Below are 27484 nucleotides of genomic sequence, written 5' to 3' on the forward strand. Positions count from 1 at the left end.
AGGCAAAGCCAGTGCAATTCTCAGGAAGCTTCTATTGTTCTTGTTAACTGAAGTTGATTTTCTATCAATAAAGCTGATTTGGGGGGTGGGATAAAGGAAAAGCTACATCTATGATGCAAACAATTGTTCCATGGAACAAACCTTGGTCAATAAACTGGCTTAAGCCCGAATGTTGGTCTTAGCGGCAGAGATTTTTCTTAGCCTGAACCTCTGGATTCTGAATTAAGAGATAGGATAGAAAAAGGAGGGGAAAGACAGACACATTTTTGCCAAGGTGACCAGGTCAAAAATTTGGATATTTCCTATGGCTCTGGCCCAGAATGCATCTGATAAGACCCGAGGATCACATCAGGTGCCCCAAGAAAAAGGAAAGCTTTATCATGGACACTCAAGTGGTGTGACTCCAGACCTACCATTTACCAGTTCATAAATAAAATTCTGTTCTAAACAAATGAGATGGAGAAGAGTAGAACCACTCAGCAAGTAGTAAAGGTGGTTGGAATGTTGGGGGGTTGAAAAGCTTTCATGTTATTCCATGTTTCTTCACTATTCTCCATCTTAGCAAGCAGTTTCACCCCAATACCATTTTCTGTAGTAACTTACCTCTTCTGTGGAACACAAGAGAAAGCAAAACTTTGTTTTTAGGTTTCATTTTTGCTGCTTGAACTAATTTTACACGGGGTTGGGTTTTTTCTGTCCTGAATTTTCCACATACCTTTTGTAACTATTCTGCTTAATCTTTTGGGAGACTGCACTTCTCCCTGATTAGAACTCTTCATCGTGGCGTTTACCTAAATTAGCCTTTTCTGGTTTTGGCCTTTGTGCAGCTTTGAATAGAATTGTTTCTTATAGGCTTAGGGTACAACCATAACCCCAACTGGATAGCAATAGGACCTAAAGGAGCTGCAGAGTTGCTGCCAGAATCCACAGCCCTGTAGCACATAAGGGTTGGGAAAGCAGTGGTTTTTTTTTATTGCTATGCCAATTCCAGGGAAGACTCAAGCCTCCCACTGCAACTTGAGGCTTGCTGGGCTAGCTTAGACTCCAGTGGATATTTGCTTAGCAGAGTTCCACTTCTGAAACACCCTATTTGGAGGGATTACCGTATTTTTCGCTCTATAAGACGCACCAGACCACAAGACGCACCTAGTTTTTGGAGGAGGAAAACAAGAAGAAAAAAATCTGAATCTCAGAAGCCAGAACAGCAAGAGGGATCACTGCGCAGTGAAAGCAGAAATCCCTCTTGCTGTTCTGGCTTCTGTGATAGCTGCACAGCCTGCATTTGCTCCGTAAGACGCACACACATTTCCCCTTACTTTTTAGGAGGGAAAAAGTGAATCTTATAGAGCAAAAAATACGGTATACTGGCTACTGCTGACAGAGATCCTTAGAATGGGGTAGGCTCCACTAGATGCAGTGGGACTTATTGGCAAGCACACTTGCATGGGATGAGGAAACCAGAACGACTTCTGCAGATTTATTTATTTTTACATTTGAATGAACACCAATCTTTAAGTTAAACTTTCACATATCTGCACTCTTTTTTGTTGTGTGCCTCCACTGTGTTACTAGTAGCTAGAGAGAGCTAATTAGTTGAAAATAAAGTGAATGCACCGAGTAAAACGCTAAATGCTAACAATTAAAAGCCATTGTTGCATCGTGCTAGTTACTCAATAATGATTCAGCCTTAAATTACAGCACAGAAGGTGTTCAGTGCTTTTCTGGAGGGCAAAACAGCACTTTGTAAGAACGAAGACCATTCACTGTAATTTCCTACTGTCTTATTAAAGACTGCAGGTTCAAATTCAACTTCAGTATCAAGAGATGCAATTCTGCAGCAGCTTCTTGTGAACGGCATGCAGTTGCCTGAACTTCTCAAAGCTTTCATTATAGAGACAGGCATCCTTGCAAAACAAAGCAAGTGTATGAACTTTAATGCACAGATAGCGTCCCCCAGTCTCTAAATGTCCCATTCATTTCAATGGAAGCAACAGAAACTTTCATGTCTATCCTGTCATGTTCATGAAGCAAGAAAGTGAACAAGGCAGCCTGCTTAAAGTGTTTCATGCACATCTTGAGATTCATCCAGAGCTCTGGATTGGGGGTAACTGAAGGATCTTAGGAAGAGAACTCCAAATGTGGTATGATACACATATTACGAGCAATGCCTGGGTGCATTCTGACAAATCAGAAACTAAGGGTCATCTCTTCAACATGATGTTTTTAATCTTTTAGTTATAGTAAGCATCCATTTTTCCTCAGAGCTAGTGTGTGTAGAAATTGAGCCCATGCATATCTTTGGCATCAAAAATACACCAGCAGGCTTTGATTCCATCAGAAAGAAGAAAAAGGAAACTGCATGCTTCTGCTTCCCTGTAAGATGCAGATTACACAGAGGCATTCTAACATACAAATGTTCCAAATTTATACTGAACAGAACTGATTGGTTCATCCAATTTTAGCAAAGGCTCAACAATTCTAGTACATGGAGGTGAGAAAGTGAGATGTGACTGTGCGTTTGTATTTTTAAACCTGCAATTGAAAATAAAATTGTTGCATCCATAACCTTCTCCGCAAAAAATAACTCATTAATGAATTCATGTTATCATGTGTCTTTTTCTAAATTGGTCTAAGGTGGGGCAAATGGCTAAAAATAAGAAATCTGAACAAAATGGCTCATGATAGCTCTCTTTACTGTGACGCGTCCCAGTGCAGATTGAATTTCCACTCTGACAAGCTTGGTTCTAAACTGCCAACACTGAACAGAATGAAAAACAAATCAAAAAGATCCCTCCTTCTGAAAATGAGAACTGACACAGAACTGCAGCAGTTGCTATAGCAATATGAAAATGAATATGGTCTTGCAGAGACTGGCTTCATTCATCTAAGCAAACCTATAGAAGCCACATGCCTACACTTGTAGCTATATAAAGATATATCCAAAGGACTGACAATCAGTCTTTTTGTTCTGACTGCCGCTCTCCAGAAACATCTCTGTTTTGAGAAGTTATAATATACCATGCTAACTGACTGCCAGTTTATGACCTCATGATGTGCCATATCTACCTTTTCTTCCACATGGGAAACTAATGTATCAAGCAACTGGTATAAAGTGGATGTCAGAATCAGGGATACCAACTTGAATAAAATATTAGGGGGCCTAGGTAAGTCCCGCCCTGCATAATCAATCACATGATGTGGTGCATGCACACCATTTGAATGGCAATGTCCATCAAGTTGGGGGGGGGGACAGCCCCTTCAAATATTTTATTGGGTGGCAAAGACCCCTCAGCCCCTAGGTGTTAGGCTCCTATGGTCAGAATTCTTAGTCATTCCCATCTATGTATGATTATATATTTTTATTTTATTAGCCTGTTGTTAACAAACATTTACAGACCTTGTTTGCACAGTGAACCAAACTATGGCATATTGGTAACCAGCAAACATGCTGGCTTATGAACTGATGCTCACATCTACTTCCCTCTTCCCTGGTCCTTTTAGCACAGGGATTGCGTATCATCTGAGCACGAAGCTGCAGTTAAGTTCTCCCCTCCATAACCATGATCTGTAGCCAAGACTAAAAGGACCTGGTAGCAGCAAAATGAGTGTGAGTTCCTCTCCTCTTTGCATGGTCCCAGGAAGACACAGTTTGGCATACTGTGATTTGCAAACAAGGCTACTGTATTCCAAGAATGTGCTTATTATGTAGTAATAAATTATGATGCCTTGTTAATCTAAAATCAATCTTTTGCTGCCCAAGACTGAGATTTCCACTCCCTTCCATTAGCAATGCAATGGGGGGCGGGGGGAGGAGAGAGAGACTCCGTGAAAAACAAGTGTCCAGTTTTCTCAAAAGAATGGTTTTCTTCACCATGCATCAAAACATGCATATGTTATAAAACAGACCCTTACCTGGCTGAAAAATAGAAAGACTTCCATCAGTGTGTCCAAATACTACTTTCCCCTTTTTCTTGGGATGCCATCTAAACAGGCAAATGTCTGACAAAAAACTGTGAGCGTCTTTATGTACTGTTACACCACTGTCCGGTCCTGAAATTGTCCAAATATACAAGGGTCCTCTATGGGAGACAAAAGCAACCGCATCACCTGCATTCCAACACCAACTAAGAGATGCAGGAATTCCTGAAAAATAAAAACATAATCTAAGAATCTAAAAAAATATTTGGTGCCACATCTCCAATAGTGTGATACTGAATTTAAACAAACAGGCAACTCAAATAACATTCATCTCTCAGTCTGAATATTCACTCTATGAACAGATTTCAGCCTTGAGATTAAAAACACAAAGAGAATGTGTGCTGGTTCTAATGTATTTTTTTCCTCTTCAAAGGAAGAATTTCTCTGGAGAAGCACATAAGGAAGTTATTACACTGGAATGGAAAGGTCACATGGTTTTTATTTTTCTTTTAAAGGAAGAGCTGCTATTTGGTTATGGATCCTTCCTGAACAAAACACAGGGAATTTCCATTCAAATGTAATCTGTTCCCTCCATAGGAAACATCCTGAAGCAGACTGCTGGCAAAGCATTCACGGCAGAATTGGCTAAGGGTCTACCCTTAAATATACATACACATAATCCAAATTAAAATACCTTAACTGGCGCCTTTTCTACTCTAATTCATAGTAATGGTCAAGCAGAGCCAACTGTTTTCACCGCAGCAATCTCCCTCTTTTCTATAGTAGGATAACAGAACAGAGGTTTGTAGTTTCAAGCTGTTGTCTGGGAAACTGACTGTATTTGTTTTTTGTGTCATCCTAGCAAAACTATCATGACCACGCTTAGGCTCCTGTGAACTGAAATGGTGTGCATGTCAAGAGGGGCAAGGTGATGTTCACCAATTCCTTCTCCCCTCCCCTGCACCACCTCCCATTCTATTCTAGATGCACCCCATCCCCCAAACTTCACAGATTGCATGTGTAGGGAACTAAAGTGGAAAATCAGTACAAAGCACACACACACACACACACACACACACACACACACACACACACACACTCTTCTGCTTGTGGGAGCCTTGGCTGTCTTCAACTGACAGAACAGCGCTTCTGGATTCAGCCTTTGGTGGCTTCATTTTGCTATTAATAAATGTCATTAGACTCAAATTTCTCGCTTACCTTTTGTACCATCAAGTTTTGCAGTAACTTTTTGCTCAGCCACATTCCAAATTATTACTAAATTATCTGCGCTTGCACTTGCAAACAGGTCGTGGTTATGGGGACACCAGGAAACGGCTGTGATGGTCTTCTTGTGCTCAGACATAATTGCCCACAGTTTGAACTCATTGTACCGATGATCCAGCTGAAAGGTTATACAGCTTTAAAATTAAATGTAAATATACCTCAAAATACAGTATGTGCATCTTGCTACTTTCAGAAACATTGAAAACTAATTACACATGCATTTTAAGTAATGGCGGAAACTTAAGAGCCACTAGGTTGCATTCCACAAGCTTATTCAGAAAGATTTAAGGAAGGGTTGGTTGGTTGGTTGGTTGGGAGAGAGAGAGAGAGAGAGAGAGAGGCCTTTAACACCACAGGAGAGGCAAAGGTGGCTAGTGGAGGGGGGAATCACCACAAATCAGGCAGAGATATACCCAAGTTTCGGCAATATTCCCTTGCCCCAGCAGTGCCATCCCAGAAGAGTCTAAAAGGGCCCACAAACCCTCAAGACAGTTGTTTCAGAGGGGGAAAGGAGCTGCACGGGAGAGAGGGGAATGGGAAATGTTCCTTTCATTGACTTCCTTAAGTTGGCTTACCTTAAGTTCCAAGAGTCGTAGCCAACTAAGTTCTACTCAAAATAGATCCACTGAAATTAATGGACATAAGTTAGCTACGTCCGTTAACAGCAATGGGTCTGCTGAGCAGGACTGGCACTAGATACAGCCCCAGGCTTCTGCCTTTAAAAAGCACGCATTTTAATTGTACACATGAGGATATATTGAAAGATTAGGGTCCTGAAGAAATGTTTCCAAAAAAAGAAGCTCTTAAAGCTATGAGCCTGGATTAAGAAGGGGGTACATGTACGCACATCTGGTGGGCATCTGCAATGTTTTGCAGTTTTGACAGAAAGAGAAGGCAACAGCTTGAAGGGAAATCCAAGATGGAAACCTGATGCATAGAGGTAACAGTTTTCCTTAAACAGCTCTTGTGCCTACCTTTGGGAGTCCTAAGGCAGGCTGGGGAAATTAATGAAATTCAAGAGGACGAAATAGGATTGGGAATCATGCATGGAGCGGTTGTGGATGCACATCTGATTGGAGATGTGTACCTAGCACTCGGTTCCGCCACACATGGCACTGAGCTGAGGGGGCACAAAACTCAGAAGATCCATAATTGAAACGATCCATTTGGGGATGCCAAATTTTGAAATTGTACAGGGCACCATATTAAAAAAGATTACCAAAATCTACCCCTGTGTGTGCTGTAATTGCAATGTTCACATAGGCTCTCAGTGAAACTTGTCAGATTTATCTGTTGAAGCAGACATAAATGGACACCTGTATCTGGGGCTACTGTTTTACATGCAACCCCTTTGCTACATCAAGACACATGACTTTTTGGCCTAAGTTACAGCTTTTGAAATATATAACAGTTCTGATAGAGAGCAGTATGCAGTATCTGTACCACAGACTCCCAAGTCACTCCAGCTTGGTTACTCTGGTCCTGAACTAATGAACAGCTAACAGAATAAAAATTTAAAATTTCCCTAAAAAGGAACATTATATGTAGTTAGATTTTGTTTTAAAATAAAATAAATAAAGATCTGTTTAATCCTGCGGTAACACTTACTAAGAAACATTACTGTATAGCAGGAAAGAAAAATATTCACAGAGAAATCTAAAAATCCATCTCACCTGATATATATAAATAGCAAGAGTTGCACAATAGGCAAATCTATCTCCACTAGCAGCACAGACGTCTTTATTCCATGGCTGACACCCAGCAGCTAATAAGCCCACTTGCTTAACCTGTGCCATTTTTGCCTGGAAAACAGAGAAACAGAATAATTTAAGTGATGTTTTATTCAGCACTTTGACGTAGAACAGTCTGAAGAACTAGGAAAAACATAGCTGTAAAGCAAGAAGACAGAATCTTGAATAAAACCACGCCAATATCCTTGTGATTAAATAAGCTCAGATTCTTTATTTGGTCTTTGGGACAGGTGAATGGAGACTTTGCATAGGTGCAATCTGCAAAGGCCAGCTCTCATACAAACTTCACTCACTAATTCCGATACATATTACAGTTCCGTTGAAACTTGCACATTTGGTCTAATTTTCTGATTACATCATTAAAATTAATACTGTGATAACTACGTATATATTTGTACCCAGCTCTTTCCCCACCTCACACCTAGGGCTTTTTTTCCAGGAGGAACTCACAGGAACTCATTTCCAGCACCTCTCAGGTAGACACCACTGCCATTATAAGAGAGCAAGGGAAGCGTTCATGGCGAGTTCTGGTACCTCTTTTTCTAGAAAAATAGCACTGCTCACTGCTAACTGATGGTCTGGGTTCTTAGATACTAAATGCTGAAAACAAGCTGCTGAGTCTGGGCTGCTTCAAATGAAGTAGTGGGAGGAAGATGGAGAGAGATGGTTTTCCTTCTGTACTGACATTTTCCATCTGCCTGAACTCAATGTACATGGGGTAAGAGTCTATTGAAGTGTGTTTATTCAATTTGGACAAATAGAAATTGTTTAGAAAACTGGATTTAAATGCATGAAATAACTCCTCTGCCCTGGCCACCTGAGGAAGAAATGATTGACTAGGGGAAATAATTTTTTTTTTAAATGAAAAGCCTGAAGGAAATCCCAAGATGATATGAAGAAATTATGCTTAAAGTGCAGGATGGATGAGTATACAGCAGCCGCCGCTCACTTGCCTGTTACCCAGCAGGGATGCCAAGATGGAGAGGCACTGCACCCTGGCTTTGGGCAGATCAATAATCACTGAGCCAGTGAAGCAGCTTCTTTCTTGATAATGGAACATTTCAGGCTGTCAGAACCTGGCCAGTCAAGTTTCATCACTCCAAAATGCCACTTTGCAGGAAGGCGCGTCTAGGACTTGCGCAGGTGTTATTCTTTGGTAGTATTATTAAATTTATTACCCGTCTTTTACCAGCAGGCGGGTAACAACTATTTAAAATGTAGTAATCCGAGGTCAGTGAGGTCCCCCTCCCTATGGAGAACTGCAAAAAACTTGGACTGCACTGCATTTATTTGATCATAGTATCTATCTGATCTTTCTTTAGAAAAATGAGAGTTTGGGTTAGCTCAGTTGGTTAGAGCATGACGCTGACAAAACAGGTAGACAGGAAAATGACACAAGGAAGTGCATTCATTAATAATTTTATCCCTATATACACAGTCCGGTAAACGCCCAACTATGCATCTAAGCCCAGCTTCCACCTATAGATAGGATGGTCCTACTTTACAGAGGACAGTCCTCTATTTGAAGGACCTTCCCATTCAGATCCAGTTTAAAGATAAACCCTTGAAACTGCCCATGATTCAGGGTCAGTAAACTTTTTTAGCAGGGGGCCGGTCCACTGTCCCTCAGACCTTGTGGGGGGGGGCAGACTATATTTTTTGTGGGGGGCGGGGATGAACGAATTCCTATTCCCCACAAATAACCCAGAGATGCATTTTAAATAAAAGCACACCTTCTAATCATGTAAAAACACCAGGCAGGCCCCAGAAATAGCCCAGGGATGCATTTTAAATAAAAGGACACATTCTACTCATATAAAAACACGCTGACTCCCGGACCGTCTGCAGGCCAGATTTAGAAGGCGATTGGGCCGGATCCGGCCCCCGGGCCTTAGTTTGCCTACCCATGAGTTAGCACATGCACAGCAGGCTCAGCAGGTAAAGGTCATAGTTCTCTCCCACAATGAAGAGATGTATCTTATTTCTATTTAAATAAGAGTAAGTATTTCTGAATTTGCGTTTAGCATACACGAATTTTATGCAAATCCCTATCTTCTTTCGGCCGCTTTATTAGAATCCCTATCTATAGGATGAGAACTCATTACTAACATCCTACATGCAAACTGCTCCACCTTAGAAAACCTAATGGGATCCTCTACCATTCCACTTTGTTGCCACTACCAGCCTTATTCAGCTGATTTCAGACATACCCCACATTGTTTCAAAGAGGACCAAGCAGTTGCAGTTTTCCTCAAGTTGTCTATTCACCATTTTGATCTAGTTTCTGATCCTCAGAAGCCAGAAGGCTCTGCATGGAAAACTCACATTTTGGGAAACCTGATAATATTCCAAAAATTCTTGCAATGCGGATTTTAATTTTTTTTTATTTCTACCTCAGTAATACAGTGGTACCTTGGGTTACATGTGCTTCAGGTTACATACGCTTCAGGTTACAGACTCCGCTAACCCAGAAATAGTACCTCGGGTTAAGAACTTTGCTTCAGGATGAGAACAAAAATAGTGCTCCGGCGGCCCGGTGGCAGCGAGAGGCTCCATTATTTAAAGTGGTGCTTCAGGTTAAGAACAGTTTCAGGTTAATAACAGACCTCCGGAACGAATTAAGTACTTAACCCGAGGTACTACTGTATTCTAAAATCAATTCTGCAAAGACTTGAACCACTAGTCAACATTATGCATCCAAACCAGAACTAGCTGACTTCCTCAGTAATTTAAATCAGTCACAGAGAAGCACATTCACCACAAACTGAAAGCAACTCTAAGAAAAAGAAAAGTTAAACTTCTTCAAGAGTAGGAATATATAAAATCAGCCTTGCCAAATAACTCTCAGCTATTCAAGACACAGGTGACACAAAAGCATTTTGCTACACTCGCATTTTACATCATAAACAAAATACTAGTAAAAAATGATGTGTTGTTACCAAAGCTACAACAAAGGGGAAGGGAGAGAGACCTTTCTCCCAGCCAGCTACATCAAGAGCAATATTTTAAGCCCTTCCTCATTTCTAAATATAGAAAAGTGATAAAATTGAAGGACTATTTCTTCTAGATCTCTTTGAACATGAGTCTGTTTTTAATAAAATGGGCAGGCTTGAGAAAGCTGGATGACTCGGTTACCCCTACCTTAACAGAGATGTCATTTTCTGCAAGCCATTTAAGGATTTCCATGTCCGTTCCAACTCCCTGCAGATTCCAAATATGCAGCCTCTTTCTGTCTATAATGTGAAACCGCTTTACTTGATGGCTGAGGAAATTAAATCCTGATGTTGTTAACGAAATAATACTGCTACTAAAAGATGCTGGAGAGCAGTCCAAGCATGGTGGAGCACTACACACACGACACAGCAATGTCAGTAGCCTGGCAACTACAGCTCTCCGAAGAGGTACCATGTTAATATGCAAGTGTGCATTTTCCCAAAGTCTTCCTGTTCCAGCTCTTGTGTTCTCAGTATTAGCTCTAACTTCGTAAGAATACCTTATCATTGTGTATAACTAAGAGAGCCAGTGTGGCGTAGGACCTGGGGGACCAGTGTTCAAATCCCCATTCAACCGTGAAGCTCACTGGGTGACCTTGGACCAGTCACTGCCTCTCAGCCTAACCTACTTCCCAGGGTTGTTGCGAGGATCAGTTGAAGAGTGGGAGCAGAGGCAGATTTAGGGGAGCATGACCAGTTCGGTCACACTGGGCATGGAGCCTCAGGGGTGCCACAGCTATGATGTAGAATGGAAGGCGAGAGGCAGAGGGGTACCAAATTTGGGCATTCTGCTGAAATTTGAGATCCCAAGGACTGCCACTGGTAGGACAACCATGTACGCGACCTTGAGCTCTTTGGAGAAAAAAAGAGGATATAAATAAATTAATCAATCAATCAACTTATTGCCAGTCACATCCAATGCATGCTGTCTTTCTGTTACCAACAATTTGTGTGTGCACAAATGAGAAAACACTGAAATGTCGTATATAATGCCATTTATCAATTTCTGCAGGACATTCATTTTAGCCAAGCAATGTTATTATCTGCTGTGTGTAGGGGGGAGCCATCTTCAAGGAGGCACCCACCCAGCTCTCACACACAAGGTAAAATAGCTCTTCTAAAAGATCACCTGCAGTTTTCATAAATACTTATTTCTTTAATCAGGTGACAACCTTTAATACAACGACACACACAATAAGTTACAAGAAAAGAGACTCCATCCCTCTGTCATGCCCCTGTCACTCCTATGTGAGTAATGCATAGTGCATATATATATATGCAGCTGCAGCATGCATGTATATGTGTACATATATATTTTTCACAAAAGATCCATCTGCCTGACTCATCACAAATTATGGCATGCATATTTGTATGTTTGTATTGTCAGCGCATCTTCCTTTGTTTTGTTCTCTTGTGCTAAACTGTGTTCATTTAGCTTCTCAGGTTTGAAGCCACATGATGCTACAACCTTGCAGAATGTAATCAGATCTGGGTCTCAGAAGTATCTGAATGGAAGATGGCGTGGAAACCGTATGCACACAGCCTTGAGCTCTACCCAGAAAAAGCAGGATATGAAAGATATTTAATTAATAAATTCTGTTCATATTATTTCTTTTAGACAGTTATAACTTGCTATGATTTTTTAAAATACAATATTGAACTGATCTTTTTATCCTGCTGTACCATTTTAAAAACTGCACTGCTGCAAGATGTTGATCATAACAACAAAGAGGATCTATGCAGCTGCAATTGTGCACTGTGATGTATTTCATGCAACTTACAACTAGTGCACCAAAATCCAGACTTTTCCACTCCCTCTTAAACCCATAGAAAATTATAATTTCCTGAAGCAGTTGTTCGATATCTTTAAATTTCCCCCCCAAACATCATACAAAGATCACCATAGCAACCCTGTTTCTTACTGCAAAATACGGTTAATACCTACACCAGTCTTCAAAAAACACTGAGTAAAATTCAATGCTGCATTTAGTAAAACTGGCTTAATATCTATTAATCGCTTCTTAATTATTTCCCACCTTCATAGCTATTGCATCAATTTCTTCCAATTCAGTAAAATAAACATTTTGCAGTATATTGTATTTTAAGCACGGAACCCCAACCAGATTCCACTGTTTGCAAACTGACAGCTTACCTTTTGCTCCAAACATCAAATTGTTGTTATGAAACATTGTATTACATGATTAATTTTAATTTCACCCATCAAATAAATATTTCTGATTCAACCACTGCACTGCAGTGTGAAGTATAAATGCTATAAACAACAGGCAATACGCTGCAGAAAGATTCAGTGAGATTCAATACAAAGCAGTTATTTCTAGAAAAGAAAGGATCTTACTCTTTGCTGTCCATCATACCAATCGTCTTCATCAAACCAATATGAAATACAACTCATCCAAGCCATTGTATATTTGAAATGTAGGATACGGTAACTAAGCTAAGGCAATATGGATTCTGTGTGAAAATTTCTGAGACTACACAGAGATGAGCCCAATGCTCTGTGAAATCAACTCATCTATAAAAGCAAGTATGACTATGACTATTTCATAGAAGACATTTTTAAAAGATTCAAGCACAAATAAGATCCATATATGGTATGAGATCCAAACAAGGAAAGGAGAACAATTTAGGATGGGGGGGAACACACAAAACAATTACTATATTATTATATTGAAGTTTATTAATGTTTTGGGCTATAGAAGACAACATAGACTGTTTCTCTTAGTTCAATGGGATTCACTCCCGTCCCAAGTTAGTTTGCATAAGACTGCAGCCTAAGCACTAATGCAGTGAAGGTGTGTTGGGAATTAAATCTCAATGAACACTGTGCAATCAGGGCAGTCTTAAGTATATCCAGTGCCGTGGTGCAAAGATCCCTCCGGTGCCCCCCCTCCCCCCGTTTCCTAGAGTTGCCGAGCTTTCTATGGAGCTGCCGGCAACCTTGCAGGGCTGGAGGAGGCAGGCAGCGGCTGGAGGGCGGCTCCTTTCGCGGGGAAGAGGCAGAGGCTCCAGCCGCGGCGCTGCTTTAGCAAGGCAAGCGAGGGTGGCGATCTGGTGCCCAGAGGCGCCACGCCCAGCCCCTGCCTATTCCCTGGTGCCTGTGCCACAGTGGCCACGGCAGGTAGAGGCTCCGGGCAGGGTGCTGCTTCGGAGCAGAATGGCGGAGGCGGGCGAGGGCAGAGAGGTGATGCCAGGAGGCGACGCATCCAGCCTCTGCCTCTTCCCTGGAACCCTCCAGAACATGGCACCCCGGCACCCCGCGCTACTTGCCTCTATGGGCAAGACACCCCTCCTGTGTGCAATCAATCCAGTGGCCCATACATTCATACCTCGGGTTACAGACGCTTCAGGTTGCGTTTTTTCGGGTTACGGACAGCCAAAACCCGGGAGTACCGGAACGGGTTACTTCCAGGTTTCAGCGGTCGCGCATGCGCAGAAGCACTAAATTGCGCTTTGCGCGTGCGCAGAAGCGCCGAATCACAAGCCGCGCATGTGCAGACGCGCCACTGCGGGTTGCGAACGTGTATCCCTCATGGATCATGTTCGCAACCTGAGCGTCCACTGTATTTATTTATAGAAGTATTTCCATATTACCATATCATAAAATATCAAGCTGGTGTACACTGCTAAAACACAGAATACCATTTTTAAAAATGAAATGAAATTTAAAATGCATATAATCATTAAGGTGACTGGTGAGAGACACCCCCCCCCCCACACACAAAACAGCTGCAAAGGTTTGTGGGAAAAAAGAATGTCTTGAAGAGATGCCTGAAAGTTAAAAGCAAGGATCCCTGCCAAATCTTTGCTGGAATAGTCTTCCAGAGCCTGGGATAGGTGACACTAAATGTCCAACTTCCAGTTGAGGCCAGGCAGACCTCTGTAACATCGGGTCCAGTGATCAAGATAAGATCTAATGGATGTCCAACACTGCATTCCTTTCTTGTATTTTGGAACGGTGACATGCAAGCAACCATAAGTTGTTTGAAATTTGCATCATTGTGATGCTTTCAACCGCATATTTTCTTGAAAGTATGTGGCATTTTTTATTTTTTTTAAAGAGCAGACAGGTGTGAGAAGGAAGCTTAATCTTCCCCTTCAAATGTCCACTCAACTAAAAGTGGGGGGGGGGGGAGGGAAGAGAGAAGAGACTAATTCCAAGACTGGAAGCAGAACTGTCTGTCGTCAGCATATTGCTGACAACGTACTCCAAAGCTCCAGATGACCCCGCTCGGCGGTTTCATGTAGATGTAGATGTTAAACAGCACAGGGGATAAAACTGAACCCTGAGGAACCCCACATTGAAGACTCCACAGGCCCAAAGAGCAGTCCCCAAGCATCACCCTCTGTAAAAGTCTAGCCACAGCAATGCCACCCACCCCAAACTTGGACAGGTCTCCAGGAGGATACCATGGCTGATGGTACTGAAAGCTCCTGTGAGTTGAAGGAGAATTATAAGGGTCACATTTCCCCTGTCTCTCTCCTGACACAAGTCATTATACAGGGCAACCAAAGTAGTTTCTATGCCAAAACTGGGTCTAAACCCAGATTGAAATGGATCTAGAAAATCAGTTTCCTCCAAGAGTGCCTGGATATAGTCTACAGAACCTTGCCCAAGAAGGCAAGATTGGCAACTTACTTATGCTGCAATCCTATACCCCTGATTTCGATGGGGCTCAGTTTTAAATACACATGCATAGTATTGCACCGTAAAAGAGCAACTCCACCCTCACCCCAAATTCAATCTCAGTCAACCTTATAAGGTGCATACATGATAAGGTACAAAGGTAAATGACCCCTGGACAGTTAAGCCCAGTCAAAGGCAACTATGCGGTGCGGCACTCATCTCGCTTCAGGTCGAGGGAGCTGGCGTTTGTTCACAGACAACTTTCTGGATAATGTGGCCAGATTGACTGAACCGCTTCTGGTGCAATGGAACACCATGACAGAAGCCAGAGCACACAGAAATGCCGTATATCTTCCTGCCACAGTGGTACCTATTTATCTACTTGCACTTGTATGCTTTCAAACTGCTAGGTTGGAAAAAGCTGGGACAGAGCAATGGGAGCTCAACCCGCCACAAGGATTTGAACTGCTGACCTTCCAATCAGCAAGTCCAAGAGGTTCAGTGGTTTAGACCACAGCACCACATACATGATATGGCTCATCTGAAGTAGTAAATCAAAGTGAATTTCTATTAATGCTTTCAATATTTATTGATCTACCACAGGCTTTCTGCTTAATATACAAGTACTTCTCAATTGCTTCTCCCTTCCAACAAGAAAGTCTTGGTCATTTTTTCCAACATATGAAATTAGAGCTTGCCATTTATTTAAAACCAAACGTAACCAAACAATATTAAACTTATAACAAAGATAAATGGGGATATTCTTGATTTGATCTAAATTTAGACCAGCTTTTGAAAGTAATCCCAGGAGTCTTCAAAGGAGATATAAACACAAATCCCATCCAATGCATTGCTACTTAATTCTGTGATTAGTGTCACCATGGTGACCGAGCCAGTCCAGACCCCAGAAACCCTTGCTTAAAAGTCTATGGTTCTACATGGCACTAACCACATAGCCTCCAATTAATACCAAAAGGCAATAAAAACACAATGCACTCTGCAGAATCAAACCCCGGATCCAGGCCTGCATATAAAGTGAAGACATTGTAACATTATTACAGTATACACAAGTTTTAAACATTCAAACAAGTTTCTTTTTAGATTTCTAAAGTCCAGGTTTCAGAAGATGCATGCATAAACTTCCCCTAGTCCAAAGTCCGTTCCGGGGGCCTAATCCGGCCCTCTGTTCGATTTAATCTGGCTCCTGTGGCAGTATATGACCCGGGGTAAAATAATAATAAAAAAAACCCCTCAGCAAGTATGCGGTAAAATTGTAAAAAAAGTTCAACAACTTCAATCCTACAAAAAGCTCAGCAACCTTGGCCGGCCCTCACACATGTTCACTTCATCAAACCTGGCCCTCTTTCAAAAAAGTTTGGGCACCCCTGCGACCATATACCATACTTATGGAAAAGTTTTGCTTAATCTGCTTAACAAGTTAAGTGTTACATGGCAACAGTCCATTGGGACTAGGGTGCGAGAACTCACAAGTATATAAACGATGATGGCCCAGGGGAGAGAGCTGAAAGAGTGTTAAGGAGCACTCTGGGAGCTTAACAGAGTAAGCAGAACTTCAGAATCTGAAGGTGAAGCTGCTGCCACAGAAATCCTTTTAGCACCTTATACAAGGAGTTAAAAGTCTAGGCCCATATGAAGCTAACTGAAACTTTATTTCAGTAATACCTTTATGGTACTGACCAAAATGTCACAAAATTATAGAAAGCTTTTGTATTCTCCAGATCTTTTAATAAAGCTACACAAAGCAGGGGGAGGGGGGGAAAACCCTCCCCATATGTTCAAAAATTAGGCTACTAGAGCCATGAAATCCAACATGAGGTACAACTGTCCTAGTTGGAGCTGATGGGAGTTGTAGTTCAAACAAACCATTAGGAGAGCACTAGGTTGGAGAAGAATAGTTTATAAACAATAGCTGAAAGGAAGGAGAGTTTTGTGAAAACATTTTCAAAGAAGCTGTGATATTTCAAGGATAGGAATACATAAATATAACTGTTCCTGTTTAGGCTTTCTACAGGCATTCAGTCTAATCATTGTCTTTAATGCTATAACTAAAATACCATACCACCAATAACATCAAGAACCAACCCAAAGACACCCCAAGTATCCCACTGGAAAGCATTACAGTATTGCTTCCTATAAACATTCTGTTCTGTTGTTGCTTCTCTCAAGTTTATTTAGTAAAACTGAGAAACAAACAGTTGAAGGGGAAATTAATATAACTGGAATCCAAACACAGCAGGAAGGCTCACTGGATAATTGCTGAGTAACAAAAAAGGCTTCTTAACTCTTATGGTCAATCTTATAAAATGGTTGGCTAGTGGGGTTCCAGCGGAATATTCCTCTGGTGTGCTTGGGGGGGGGGTTGGTCTGCAAGAAGTTTTTCTCTTTTTAAAAAAGGAAGGGAACACTGGGTCATGTTTCCTCAGCTACAGTCCAATGTAGCACTATTTTTCCTGGACTGAATTATTCAGTTCTGCTGCACATACACAGTACAGTACATCAGTTCTAACTCTGTGGATTACCACATAGTGTGCTGCATGAAAGTTTAGCATGTGGACTGTTAGTCACCTGTACTTCTGAGGCAGTTTTTAAACAGATTATAAGCAGTGTCAGAATGCAGTTCACCATGAGGCTACAAATAAACTCTCTTCCTAGTTACTACTTCCACAAGTTATTTTTTAATGGTCCTTTGCAAAGGCACTTGATGCACAATGTACATAGCTTGAGTGGGGAACTCACTGGGGATCCACAATCACCCCTTTTGGGTAAGATGTACTTTTTTCATAGACCCTAGCTACGAGTCTTCCTTCAAGAAGTTGACTGAGCAGTATGCTCCTTGGCTGGCTCTTGTGATTATTATTAAAACACACACACTTGTTGTTGTTGTATTATTAAAAGAACAACAACAAGCACTTTCAAGTTTCAAAATAATAATAAACTTGCTTTTTAGAAAAGGCACCAAATCTACATATAAGTAGAGGAACATCTCATATGCCTAAAACCCATTTTTTTTAAGCCAAAAGCTGCCTGAAATATTGGAGTGGGGTGGAGTGGAGGAGATGAAGAGAGAAGAAACCAGCGTTCAGTTTGATAGAGGAGGAAAGACAAGAATAAGCAGAGCCAACTGGGCCAGCTGTGGGGGAGCAGGAGCTCCTGTGGATGTGTATATCTGTACACAAGTAATCATTATTCACACTGCACATACTTCTTCCACTTTCCAATTTATTTTTCTGATCTCATTGTAAGCCACATGTTTAAACATTTTGCATTTTAATTCTCCATGAAATCAAATGGGCACACTGGGCAGACATCACTGTTAGACAAATGGATTATTCAAAGGGATCCAGTACACTGCCAACCCCCAGTGCCATCATTAAGCAAGCAAGGTATTTTCAGCTTTTCAAAAGCACAGAATTTCGATGTCGCCATGTTTTTGTCTTTAAAACAACCCAGTTCCATAGAGAGATCACTTCACACTGCCTTCACATTTCATCATGCAACTGAATGGGGGTGGGGATAGTTGTTGGCTCTTCAATACAGTACTTGGCTTACAACATCGCATTCTTTAAGTTTGCTTGAATGTTCTATGATCTATTTGAGTGCTTGCCTTACTCTATTGTTGCTATTTATTGTTCAGCATTTCTCTCATTTCAACCACTGAATGTTGTAGATGCGACATCTTAAAGACTAATAGATTTATTGCAGTATGTAGTCTCCTGGATGGGAGCTTACATCTGATGGCTCAAGTCCAAGGAAGCCCACGCCACAGTCAACCTAAGAGAATTTGTTTTTCCTACCACAGCCTAACACAGCTACACCTCTGAATGTTGTAGACACGTACAAAGTAGGGAAAGCATTGCAGCACTATGCCTGCCCTTTTATACCAAAAACTGTATACACTTTTCCTTCAAATCTACATGCAACAAGTTGTTGTTTTTTTAAGTGATGGCACACTGTCAGAAACCCCGCCTGCACACACACAGAACAAAAATCAAAACACTTCTATTATTACTGCCTGAAAAAATGCTTGTTTAAAATAGCCACTTCCCCCGTGCACCCGGATCACAAAACATGGAACTGTAAAGTATTCTAATCCCGCCCCCCTTTAAAAAGAAAAAGTTAAACACACCCTCTCTCCTTTTGGATGGGGGGGGGTGGGAAGCAAACATCTTAATCCGAAACGCTTGCCAGAAAACGTACTTATTTCTCCATAACCTAAAAAACGAAAGGAGGCACAAGAGCTACAGATGAATATCATGAACAGCAGAGAAGAGCGTGAAGGGTTGGAATCGGGACCACAAGCCAAGTACGAATTGCGAGATAAATAGAGCCAAAGGGAAAGGCGGCCAGGCCAGTGGAGCACAGGCAGGACTCCCGCACCGTGGCTGCAAGGGCTCCCAGGCTGCACGGCAACAGCCATGTCACGCCTCAGCTTCCTTCCCCACCTAGGAAAGGTCAGCGAGGCCCCTTTCCCGCCCGCTTCCCACCTGGGGAACAGACAACCTGCTTGCATCAAGGGCTACAGGTTGGTCTCCTCGCCACACCAACCCGCTCTCGGCTCCGCTCGCTTGCCCGTCCTCCTCCTGCTGCTACTGCCTACCTGCCCCTGGCAAGGCGCTACTGGACTTGCACGCGCACGCGCACTCCGCGCGCGCTGACAGCTCCGAGAGAGGCGCAGCGCGGCGACGCCGCGGAGGAAAAGAAGCAGAGGCTAACCTCGTTGCCTTGGCAACTGGCTGGGCCCGCCCCCTTCGCTTCGCGCGGATTGCGGGCTGCTCGGTGGAGGGGCGTGGCGTTCTCGTGATGGACGTCGCAGCAGCGGGGGGGGTGGGTTGCCAAGGCAACGGGCCGGGTGAGAGGGGAAGGCTCAGCCCACAAACAGTATCACGGGCGGCCTGGCCTTGGAAGGTGGATTTTGCTCCCCCCCCCTTTTGTCTACGCTCACTTTTTCTCGCATTTTGTGACCCCCACCTCTTTCTTCTGGAGCGAGGTTTTATTGGGGAGGCAACCATGGTCAGGAAAGGGAACTTTTAAAAATGCGTGGATAAATGAAATAGTCATAAATATACCACGCATCTGAGGAAATGGACCCTATTCCATCAAAGGTTGTGCCCTATTTTTTATAGGCTTTAAGGTGCTATCAGATTTATGGAATGCTCTCCCCCAAAGAGGTTCATCTGGTGCCTTCATTATATACTTTTAGGAGCCAGACGAAAACATTCAACCAGGCCTTTTGTTGATTAACATCTTATACCCCTTTTTAAATGTGTTTGTTTTTGAGGGGGGTGTTTATTTGTTCTGTGGTTTTTGTTATTGTTTTATTACATGCTTTTGTGTTTTATATATTGTGTTTTTGTACCATGAGCCACCCTGATATCTTCGGATGAATGCAAGGACTGTATACCAGTGTAATAAAATGATAATAATTCTACTTGTTTTTCTTCGCCTCTTGATGACTCAGTGCTGTGTGAATTTATTCCATTGGCAACATTGTGCTCAGAAGTGAGATGAAATGTTCTGTTTGTGGCATTGGATCTGCGATGAGTTATTCCTCTTGGGTCTGCAGAACTGCAAAGAGGAAGAATGCTCCTCTTGAATCCCTACTGGCACATCAGGGACAGAATCCGCATCACCCAATCAGGCAGTGAAAAAACACGTGTCAGTGTAGTGAATTCGCATCTCCCATATGGCATAATGCAAGGCCTGTGTTTTCAAGTTCAAAGAATGGGGAGGGGGGTGTTTCACAGAAGTTTGCCCCCATATATGCAGTGAGTGTACAAATTTCTGCTGAACTACAAAGTTCCCATTCCCACTGATTCAAACCTCTTTGAACTGATGACACAATATGAATTATTAGGAAAGATAATATGAATCTATGTGAGCAAAATGTTATCAAAGCAATATACTGAATTATGATTTCAAACCTATGATTTGAGTGACCTCTGGTGGGAGTTAATAATGCAGTAGACACTCATCAGATGCTTACAAAAGGATTTACCGTTCTTCCAGATCATAGTTTGTTGGGGAGGGAGATCTTTATTTAATTTAGGGTTGCTATACGTCTGGAATTTCCCGGACATATACGGAATACTGCAGTCGACAGCAGTGTCTGTGTGGAAATTGGCAAAAATGTATGGGAAAATCTGAACGTATGCTGGCAGAGCCGTTATTGCCTATTTCCCATAAAAATAGCTCAAAAATGGCATTTTTTCCTTGCAATTTTGCCAAAAAAGCCCAACAGCTTTGGCCAAAACTAAAAGAAGCTCAACAACTTTGCCAAAAATGCTACACATGCATGGCCCACACCCCCTGGTTGGGAGCATTTTCACCAGATTTTGACCCACTTCTCTGCTTTCCCCCATTCTTCCAAGTGAAACCACCTTATGGTGCCTCAACATTCTTGTTTCAGGATTCCTCCCTCCTCTTTCCTTTCTATGAGATTGCCTTTCTAGCCTGTGAGCTAATGCAGCCATGTAGTGCCACTGCTACATCTCTCCCTCCCTCAGGAAAGAAACCTTGTGTAAACAATCTCATCCCACGATCAGTGGCTCTGCAGAACTGTTTCCCTTTTTAGTGCTTTCCCTTCACTCTGTTTTACTCCCCCCCCCCTTTACTCCAGATGCGGTCGCCAAGCGGTCATCGCTGCATATGGTATGGTGGCTGCTGTTGTTTGAGACCACACACAGCTTGGCTGGGAATTCCATCCCCGCTGCCTGACCAGGCTGGTCTGGACTGCAGCCAAGTAGGCAGCAGGACATAGCCTATCCAGCCCACTGATGCCTCTTGCAGAGTTGTCAGATGGTTGATCTGCACTACATAGCACCTAGGATTTATTTATTGATTGTGGAGGTCATGTGATCAGATGACAGCTTTCTGGACCATACATCTTCAGACTGCAGGTGAAAGTCTATTTCTGAATGCTTCCCATAAAACAAAACAAAAATGTTAGACCTGCTTGCAAGTCAAAAAGGAAAGAAAGCCGGTCAAGGAATAACATTTTCGCCTGGCCGCCTCCCCTGCTGTGTGCTGATTTGCAGGGAATTTTCAATATACATGGTGTGCCTTGGATTTCACGAGGGAAGGAAGATGAGGTATAAAAATGAGGTGAGGGGAGAGACTTCATCAGGCAAGGCCTTCTTCCACCTGCCTTGCTCCACCCTCTAGTCTCTGCTTCTCAATTTGTATTGTATTATTTGATGTACTGTGGCTTGCTGTTGTTGTTTTTATTGTAGTTTAGAAACTATTTATTGTAACTGTTAAGAGCGAATCTCTGTTTAACTTTTATATGCTGATATTATTATTTTATGCTATTCTAATGATTGTTGAATGTTTCCTTTTTGATGTAGGTTGCTTATTTTAAAGTTATGTTTTATTATCACATTTTTGTATTGCATTAGATTGATACAAGATGTACATTTTTTGTTTCTTCAGCTTGTAAACCGCCTTGAGTATTGTAAAATAGAAAGACGCTATACAAATGGGGGGGGGGGAGTGATGATAAATTTAAGAAAATAAACAATGATCAGAAGCAAGTACCACAAAATTCAATGAGGAAAAATATATTACACCCCAAACTCTGAGTGGTGCCAGATTCCAGGGGTGCCAGGCAGGTGCACTTACTAAGGTCTGTGCTTCCTTTTGCACAATGAGGAACAGCGGAGACTGTGGTGTCTTTATGAAATATGGTTCATTTACACTTATATACAACCTGAGGCTAGATGGAGAGAGTTCAGAGTATTCACGTCCCAAGAGGTTCCTCTTCCTTTTATTGTTAAAGCCTCAGATTCCAAGAGATTCTTCAAACATTTTATCTGACCTCTGTGCAGAATAAAACAGACATACAGCTTTCGGTCCTGGAATGCCCCCCCCCCAGCTTGCAAAAATGAAACTTATTTCTTGTTTTCTCACACCATCCAAACTAACATCCTACACCCTTTAAACCAGGGGTCGGCAACGTAAGGCCCATGGGCCACAAGCAGCCCATGGGGGGTTGTTTAACTGGCCCACGAGCCGCCCCTGAACCGAGGTGCCCACTCGGCGAGTCCCTGCGCGCTGCGCTAAACAGACGTGGCACAGCGCGGGGACTCGCTTCTGCAGTGCTGAAAATCACGTCTACACAGATGCAGATGCCTAAAATTGTGTCTGTGCAGACGCCGGAAATCGTGGGTGCGCAATCCGGCCCACGGAGGGCTCTCTGCTGGAGTGAACCGGCCCAGGCGAGGTAAACCTTGCAGACCCCTGCTTTAAACCCTTTTGCTTCTGCCTACTAACACACAGCTGGAGGAAGACCCCCCACCCCTCTTTCTCTGGCATAATCTTCACCTTCCTAATGGTGTTCTTGATGACTCAGCCATTATTAGCTTTGTTCCCCTTGATGGTTCCTCTCCCAGGTTGTCTCCTGGACAGGGAAAGCTGAATCCAGCTCTTTAAAGTCTAACTTTCAGTTTAACGCTCTAAGCATTGGTTAATTCTAACTTTTATTAAATCTAGGAATTATGGGGAGGATCTAGCAACCATGAGTTAAGGGGATCCTTGACCCCCCTCCCCCCAAAAAACTTATAACACATATATTTTAGCCATGATGAATATCATGTGGGGTTTTTTTTTACTTCATACAGTTTATTTTAGTAGTCCTTACAACACTCCTGTAAAGTAGACCAGCAGCATTATGTGTCTGTTAAAGATGGAGGATGAGCTAAGAAGACACAATGACTTGTGCCAAAGGCTAGCTGGTGGGTTGACATCTAAACAGAGATTTGAACTAGAAGATTCCAGGGTGAATACTCAGGACCCAAACTACAACTACATCAACAGAAACAGTGTGTTTTGCTTTCATTTTATTACCATCAGCACACAGAAGAGCTTAGAATATATTCTGCTTCTCTGGAACATAACTACTTTTAAATGAGCAAAATAGTGCTTTTCAGAAGAAGCAAGAGTTTAACACTGTGCATTCTGAGTGAGTATGTTTGGATTCTACTGCCATGATCTCTACTAGATTTGCAGGAAGGCCTACTTGGACAGAATTTTTATGTTACAAAAGTTGAAGAGGAATTAACATTGCATGTATAATCTATACATAATAATAATTATTTGACTACAGAAATAATACTTTTAATGCAATCCTGTGCTTAGATGCCACTACAGTATTTGATGTTCAGGATTGCAGCCATGTTAAAAAAATGTGATATTATTTCTCACCCACCCCTCCATAATTTTCATATACCTCACCTTGTCAGTTGCTTCTAGCAGTGGCATGCAGGATTATCTCCCCATGGGTGTGTGTGGGGTTACATTATCCATGCAGTTCTATCTTTATGGTGCTTCTAATCTATATGCAGCCATTTCCTGTTCTGAACTCAGTAGTAGTGTGCAATAGCATTTCCTAGATACCGGTAGTTTTGGCTTCTTTTTCCTGGCCAGCTTACTTAAATGAAAGCAGGAGGAAGAAATATAATCAGCAGCACTACTTGGTCAGCAGAGGTCGCTTGCTTTCTTTTCCCTCCGGCATATGGACACATTGTCTGAATTTATATGCACACATATAGTTTCAGGTAGGTGGGATCATATCAGAATAATGTTATAAGATGGATGTTTTTGCAGTGTGAATAACCTTGCAGCGCTAGTATAAATCAACAACAAAAGTATTATGTGATGTAACCTCATGGAGACTAATCTATAGAAAGGCAGGCTTTGGACAATGCATAGTAAGCAGATGCAGTAATTGGTTTTTGAAGACTTCATGTATTTACATCAAAAGATCTAAGCTAAGAGACAGATCTATAAAGCCACTGTTTGGCGACTTTTTGAGTAGAGTTCTCAATGTTTTGAGCACTCTCTAAAGTTGCAATCTCCATGCTGTGAAAATCTTAGGCTGCTATGAAAGGATCAAGAACAGGCCTGGCTTTTACTTATTGGGTTTTGTTTAGTTGGCAACCCTATTTTATACTTACTACTGCTTCTTGGGCTTTCTATATTCAGTTAATAAAGAGCCATGATTTTATGTTCAGTGTACAAAAAGCAGCCAAGATTATTTCTGACTTTAGAATATCAGCCAATACAAAAGCATAATAGCTTAAGTCATCTGTGTGTGTGTGTGTGTGTGTGTGTGTGTGTGTGTGTGTGTGTTGGGTAGGGTTGGGATTCATAGTGTTCAGATGTAGTTAGACAAATCTTTGTTTTTCAGTTGCTACTGTCTCCTGGGTAGCATAACAGACATTATAGTCAAATTCGATGTGACATGGAAGTTCTGTGAATGGAACTCTTGACATCCTTTTCCTTACAAAAAGCAGCTTCAAGGTACATAAACCAGACCTGTGAAGTAAGGGATTTAACCCTTTCCCCTAGTTCTATGCTATCAAAGCTAGTCTTTGCTTTAATTAGCAAAACTTGCAGGTACAAAGACTTATCTCTAGGGCCAGTTCTTGTTTATCTAGTACTATCTGGGAATTGGGAGCCTGCATCATTCCTCTCAGCCCTGTGTTGCAGTAATAAGAATGGCAACAGTGCTAACGTTTTGGAAAAGCTTTTGATATTATATAAATATATAGACAGGATGGGGAATTGGTGGTGTTCTAGATGTTGCTGAACTCCATCTCCCATCATCCCTTACTATTGGCCACAGAGCCGTATTTCCATAGGGCTTAGTGGTGTGTCGTGCCAGGGCGCCAGCCTCTCAGGGGCGCCCCAGCAAGTGGGGGAGCTGTGCAGCTTTGCCGGCAGCCTCCCCTTTCCCTGCACTCCCGCCAGCTGCGCCCCACCAACCATATGGCTGGCAGGTGTGCAGCTTCCCTCCCAAGCCTTTGCGAGGATCGCTCTCCTCCCAAGGAGGCTTGGGAGGGAAGCTGTGTACCTGCTAGCCATATGGTTGGCGGGGCACAGCTTCCCTCCCAAGCCTCTGTGGGGATTGCTCTCCCACAGCGGCATGGGGAAGACTTGCCCCCCCCCCGATGGCTAGCAGTGCGCAGCTTCACCCCTCCCCACTATCTGTGGTAATTTGGGGACACTGGATGGATAGTTGCACTCCAGCGCCACATCTGCTAAAGACAGCCCTGATTGGCCATGCTGGCTGGGACTAATGGAAATTGCTGTCCAACAATATTTGGAGACTCATAGTTCCCTGCTCTTATTTATGCAGTCGTACCTTGGATGTCAAACAGAATCCGTTCCAGAAGTCTGTTCGACTTCCAAAACATTCGGAAACCAAAGTGCGGCAGGAAGCTCCTGCAGCCAATCGGAAGCCGTGGAAGCCTCACCGGACATTCGGCTTCCAAAAATAGTTTGCAAACCAGGACAGTCACTTCCGGGTTTGCGGCGTTCAGTAGCCAAAATGTTCGAGAACTAAGCTGTTTGTAAACCAAGGTACGACTGTACTTTGCTTTAGTTTACGATATATATTGTAATAAGCAGGGAGAGGTATAGACAGGGATATGCTAGGCAAAAGTTGTGACCAGAAAGTTGCGATCTCCTAGAGGAGAGGAAATAAAAATGGAGTGATATGTACTGAATTTAATTTAGTCATTTTTTAAAAAATGTAACCAATTTTTTAAAATGTAACCAATTTTGAGTACTTGAGAAAGCTAATTACGTACATTACTCTTACTAATAATGCTGTCACTTATTGCCCAGATTTACAGGAGATATAGTAATAGTTTCCACCCGCCTTATGTGCACCTTTACAGGGGGATTCCCCATTCATATGTTTTCTAAACAGGTCCAACTTCCCACTGAATCTGAGTCTGCTACATTTTCATAAAGCTAGATTTTTACATCTTGCTGAAAGTGAGAAGAGCACAGGCTTCCTGAGCTGGACAGCATTCTTCCAGATTATACTACGAAACACAGCAAGCACTATGCAGTGAGAAAACTCTCATCATTTGAATCCACACTAGTTGTAGTTTTGATTCAGAATTAGGAGCAGTCTATGACTTTTCTAAAAGAGGAAAGCAAATCATCATCATCATCATCAAAACTCTACCTCTTCACTTGCTCAGCCATCTCTCCACATTTTTGAGTTTTCACCGATGTGGTAAAAGTGGGAGATCACCTCATTAATTGTCCTTAAGGTAGGCCAGTGATCCTACCTCCACTATTGCACACCCCTGTTGGGTACCACAGCAGGAAAGATTGGGCCCATGGGGCTGGCTGGAGAGATACAGTACTGTGAACAGCCCCTTCTGCCTTGATGACGCAGTGTGCAAGTCATGGAAGGAGCTGCCAATTAAAGCACTCATTTGTTTACCTGCACCCTCCTTGTAGGTGGCATGGGAATGGGGATTGGGTCCAATGAACCCACTGCCTTCTCTTCCTCACACATTGCCTCTGGAGTGCAGGGCAGGTGTGGTTCAGTAGGGTGAATACAGGTGGTGAGGTGACCTTCTAGGTCTAGCATCAACCTTACATACAGTACCTCTCAGAGAGAGAGAGAGAGAAAGCAAGCAAGCAAGCAAGCAAGCAGAGGTGGTTGCAACTTGGGTACAGTCCTTGCCCCCTCGGTGCCTAGAGACAGTCAGCAAGAGACAGGAGTTAGGAGCAGCAGTCACCCCCTTTTCTTGCTTGATTACAGACCCCCAAGCTTAGAACAGCCTCCCCCAACCTGGTGCCCTCCAGATGTGTCGAACTGCATCTCCAACCCTCCCCCATCATTGGCCACGACAGCTGCGGCTGCTGGGAGTTGTAGTCCAACGCACCTGGTGGGCACAGGCTGGGGAATGTTGGCTCAACGGGTGAAATGCCGCAGGATGTCTCAGCGTTTTTCCCAGGGGGCTTCCTGGTTGGAGAGTCCTCCTCTCTCTACTTCTTTTTCCAGGTTCTGCTGCCGAGCGTGGGAAGCAAGGAAAGTTTGCTCCCGCTATTCCACTACGTTTCTTCACTAG

The 27484-nt window shown here is 42.7% G+C and overlaps 1 protein-coding gene across 10 annotated transcripts in view; it reads right to left on the reverse strand.

Annotated features, from left to right (window-relative positions):
- WDR17 (WD repeat domain 17) overlaps positions 1-19295 on the reverse strand; it is a 51689-nt gene extending 32394 nt beyond the window's left edge. For 2 of the 10 annotated variants that reach the window (XM_081875226.1, XM_081875225.1), the window contains exons 1-4: positions 10095-10336; positions 6876-7004; positions 5137-5320; positions 3913-4143 (exon numbers count right to left, since the gene is read on the reverse strand). In XM_081875226.1, coding sequence (XP_081731352.1) covers positions 3913-4143; positions 5137-5320; positions 6876-7004; positions 10095-10139 — 589 coding nt within the window. In that variant the 5' untranslated portion in view covers positions 10140-10336. Of the gene's footprint in view, positions 1-3912; positions 4144-5136; positions 5321-6875; positions 7005-10094; positions 10345-12302; positions 12481-19096 lie in introns of those variants that run through there. The other 8 variants (XR_014159876.1, XR_014159877.1, XM_081875231.1 and 5 more) reach the window with 8 other exon arrangements.
- Positions 19296-27484: the final 8189 nt, after the last annotated feature.

This window comes from Podarcis erhardii (genome assembly GCF_964252035.2).
Source record: "Podarcis erhardii genome assembly, chromosome: 9".
Lineage (NCBI taxonomy): Eukaryota > Metazoa > Chordata > Lepidosauria > Squamata > Lacertidae > Podarcis > Podarcis erhardii.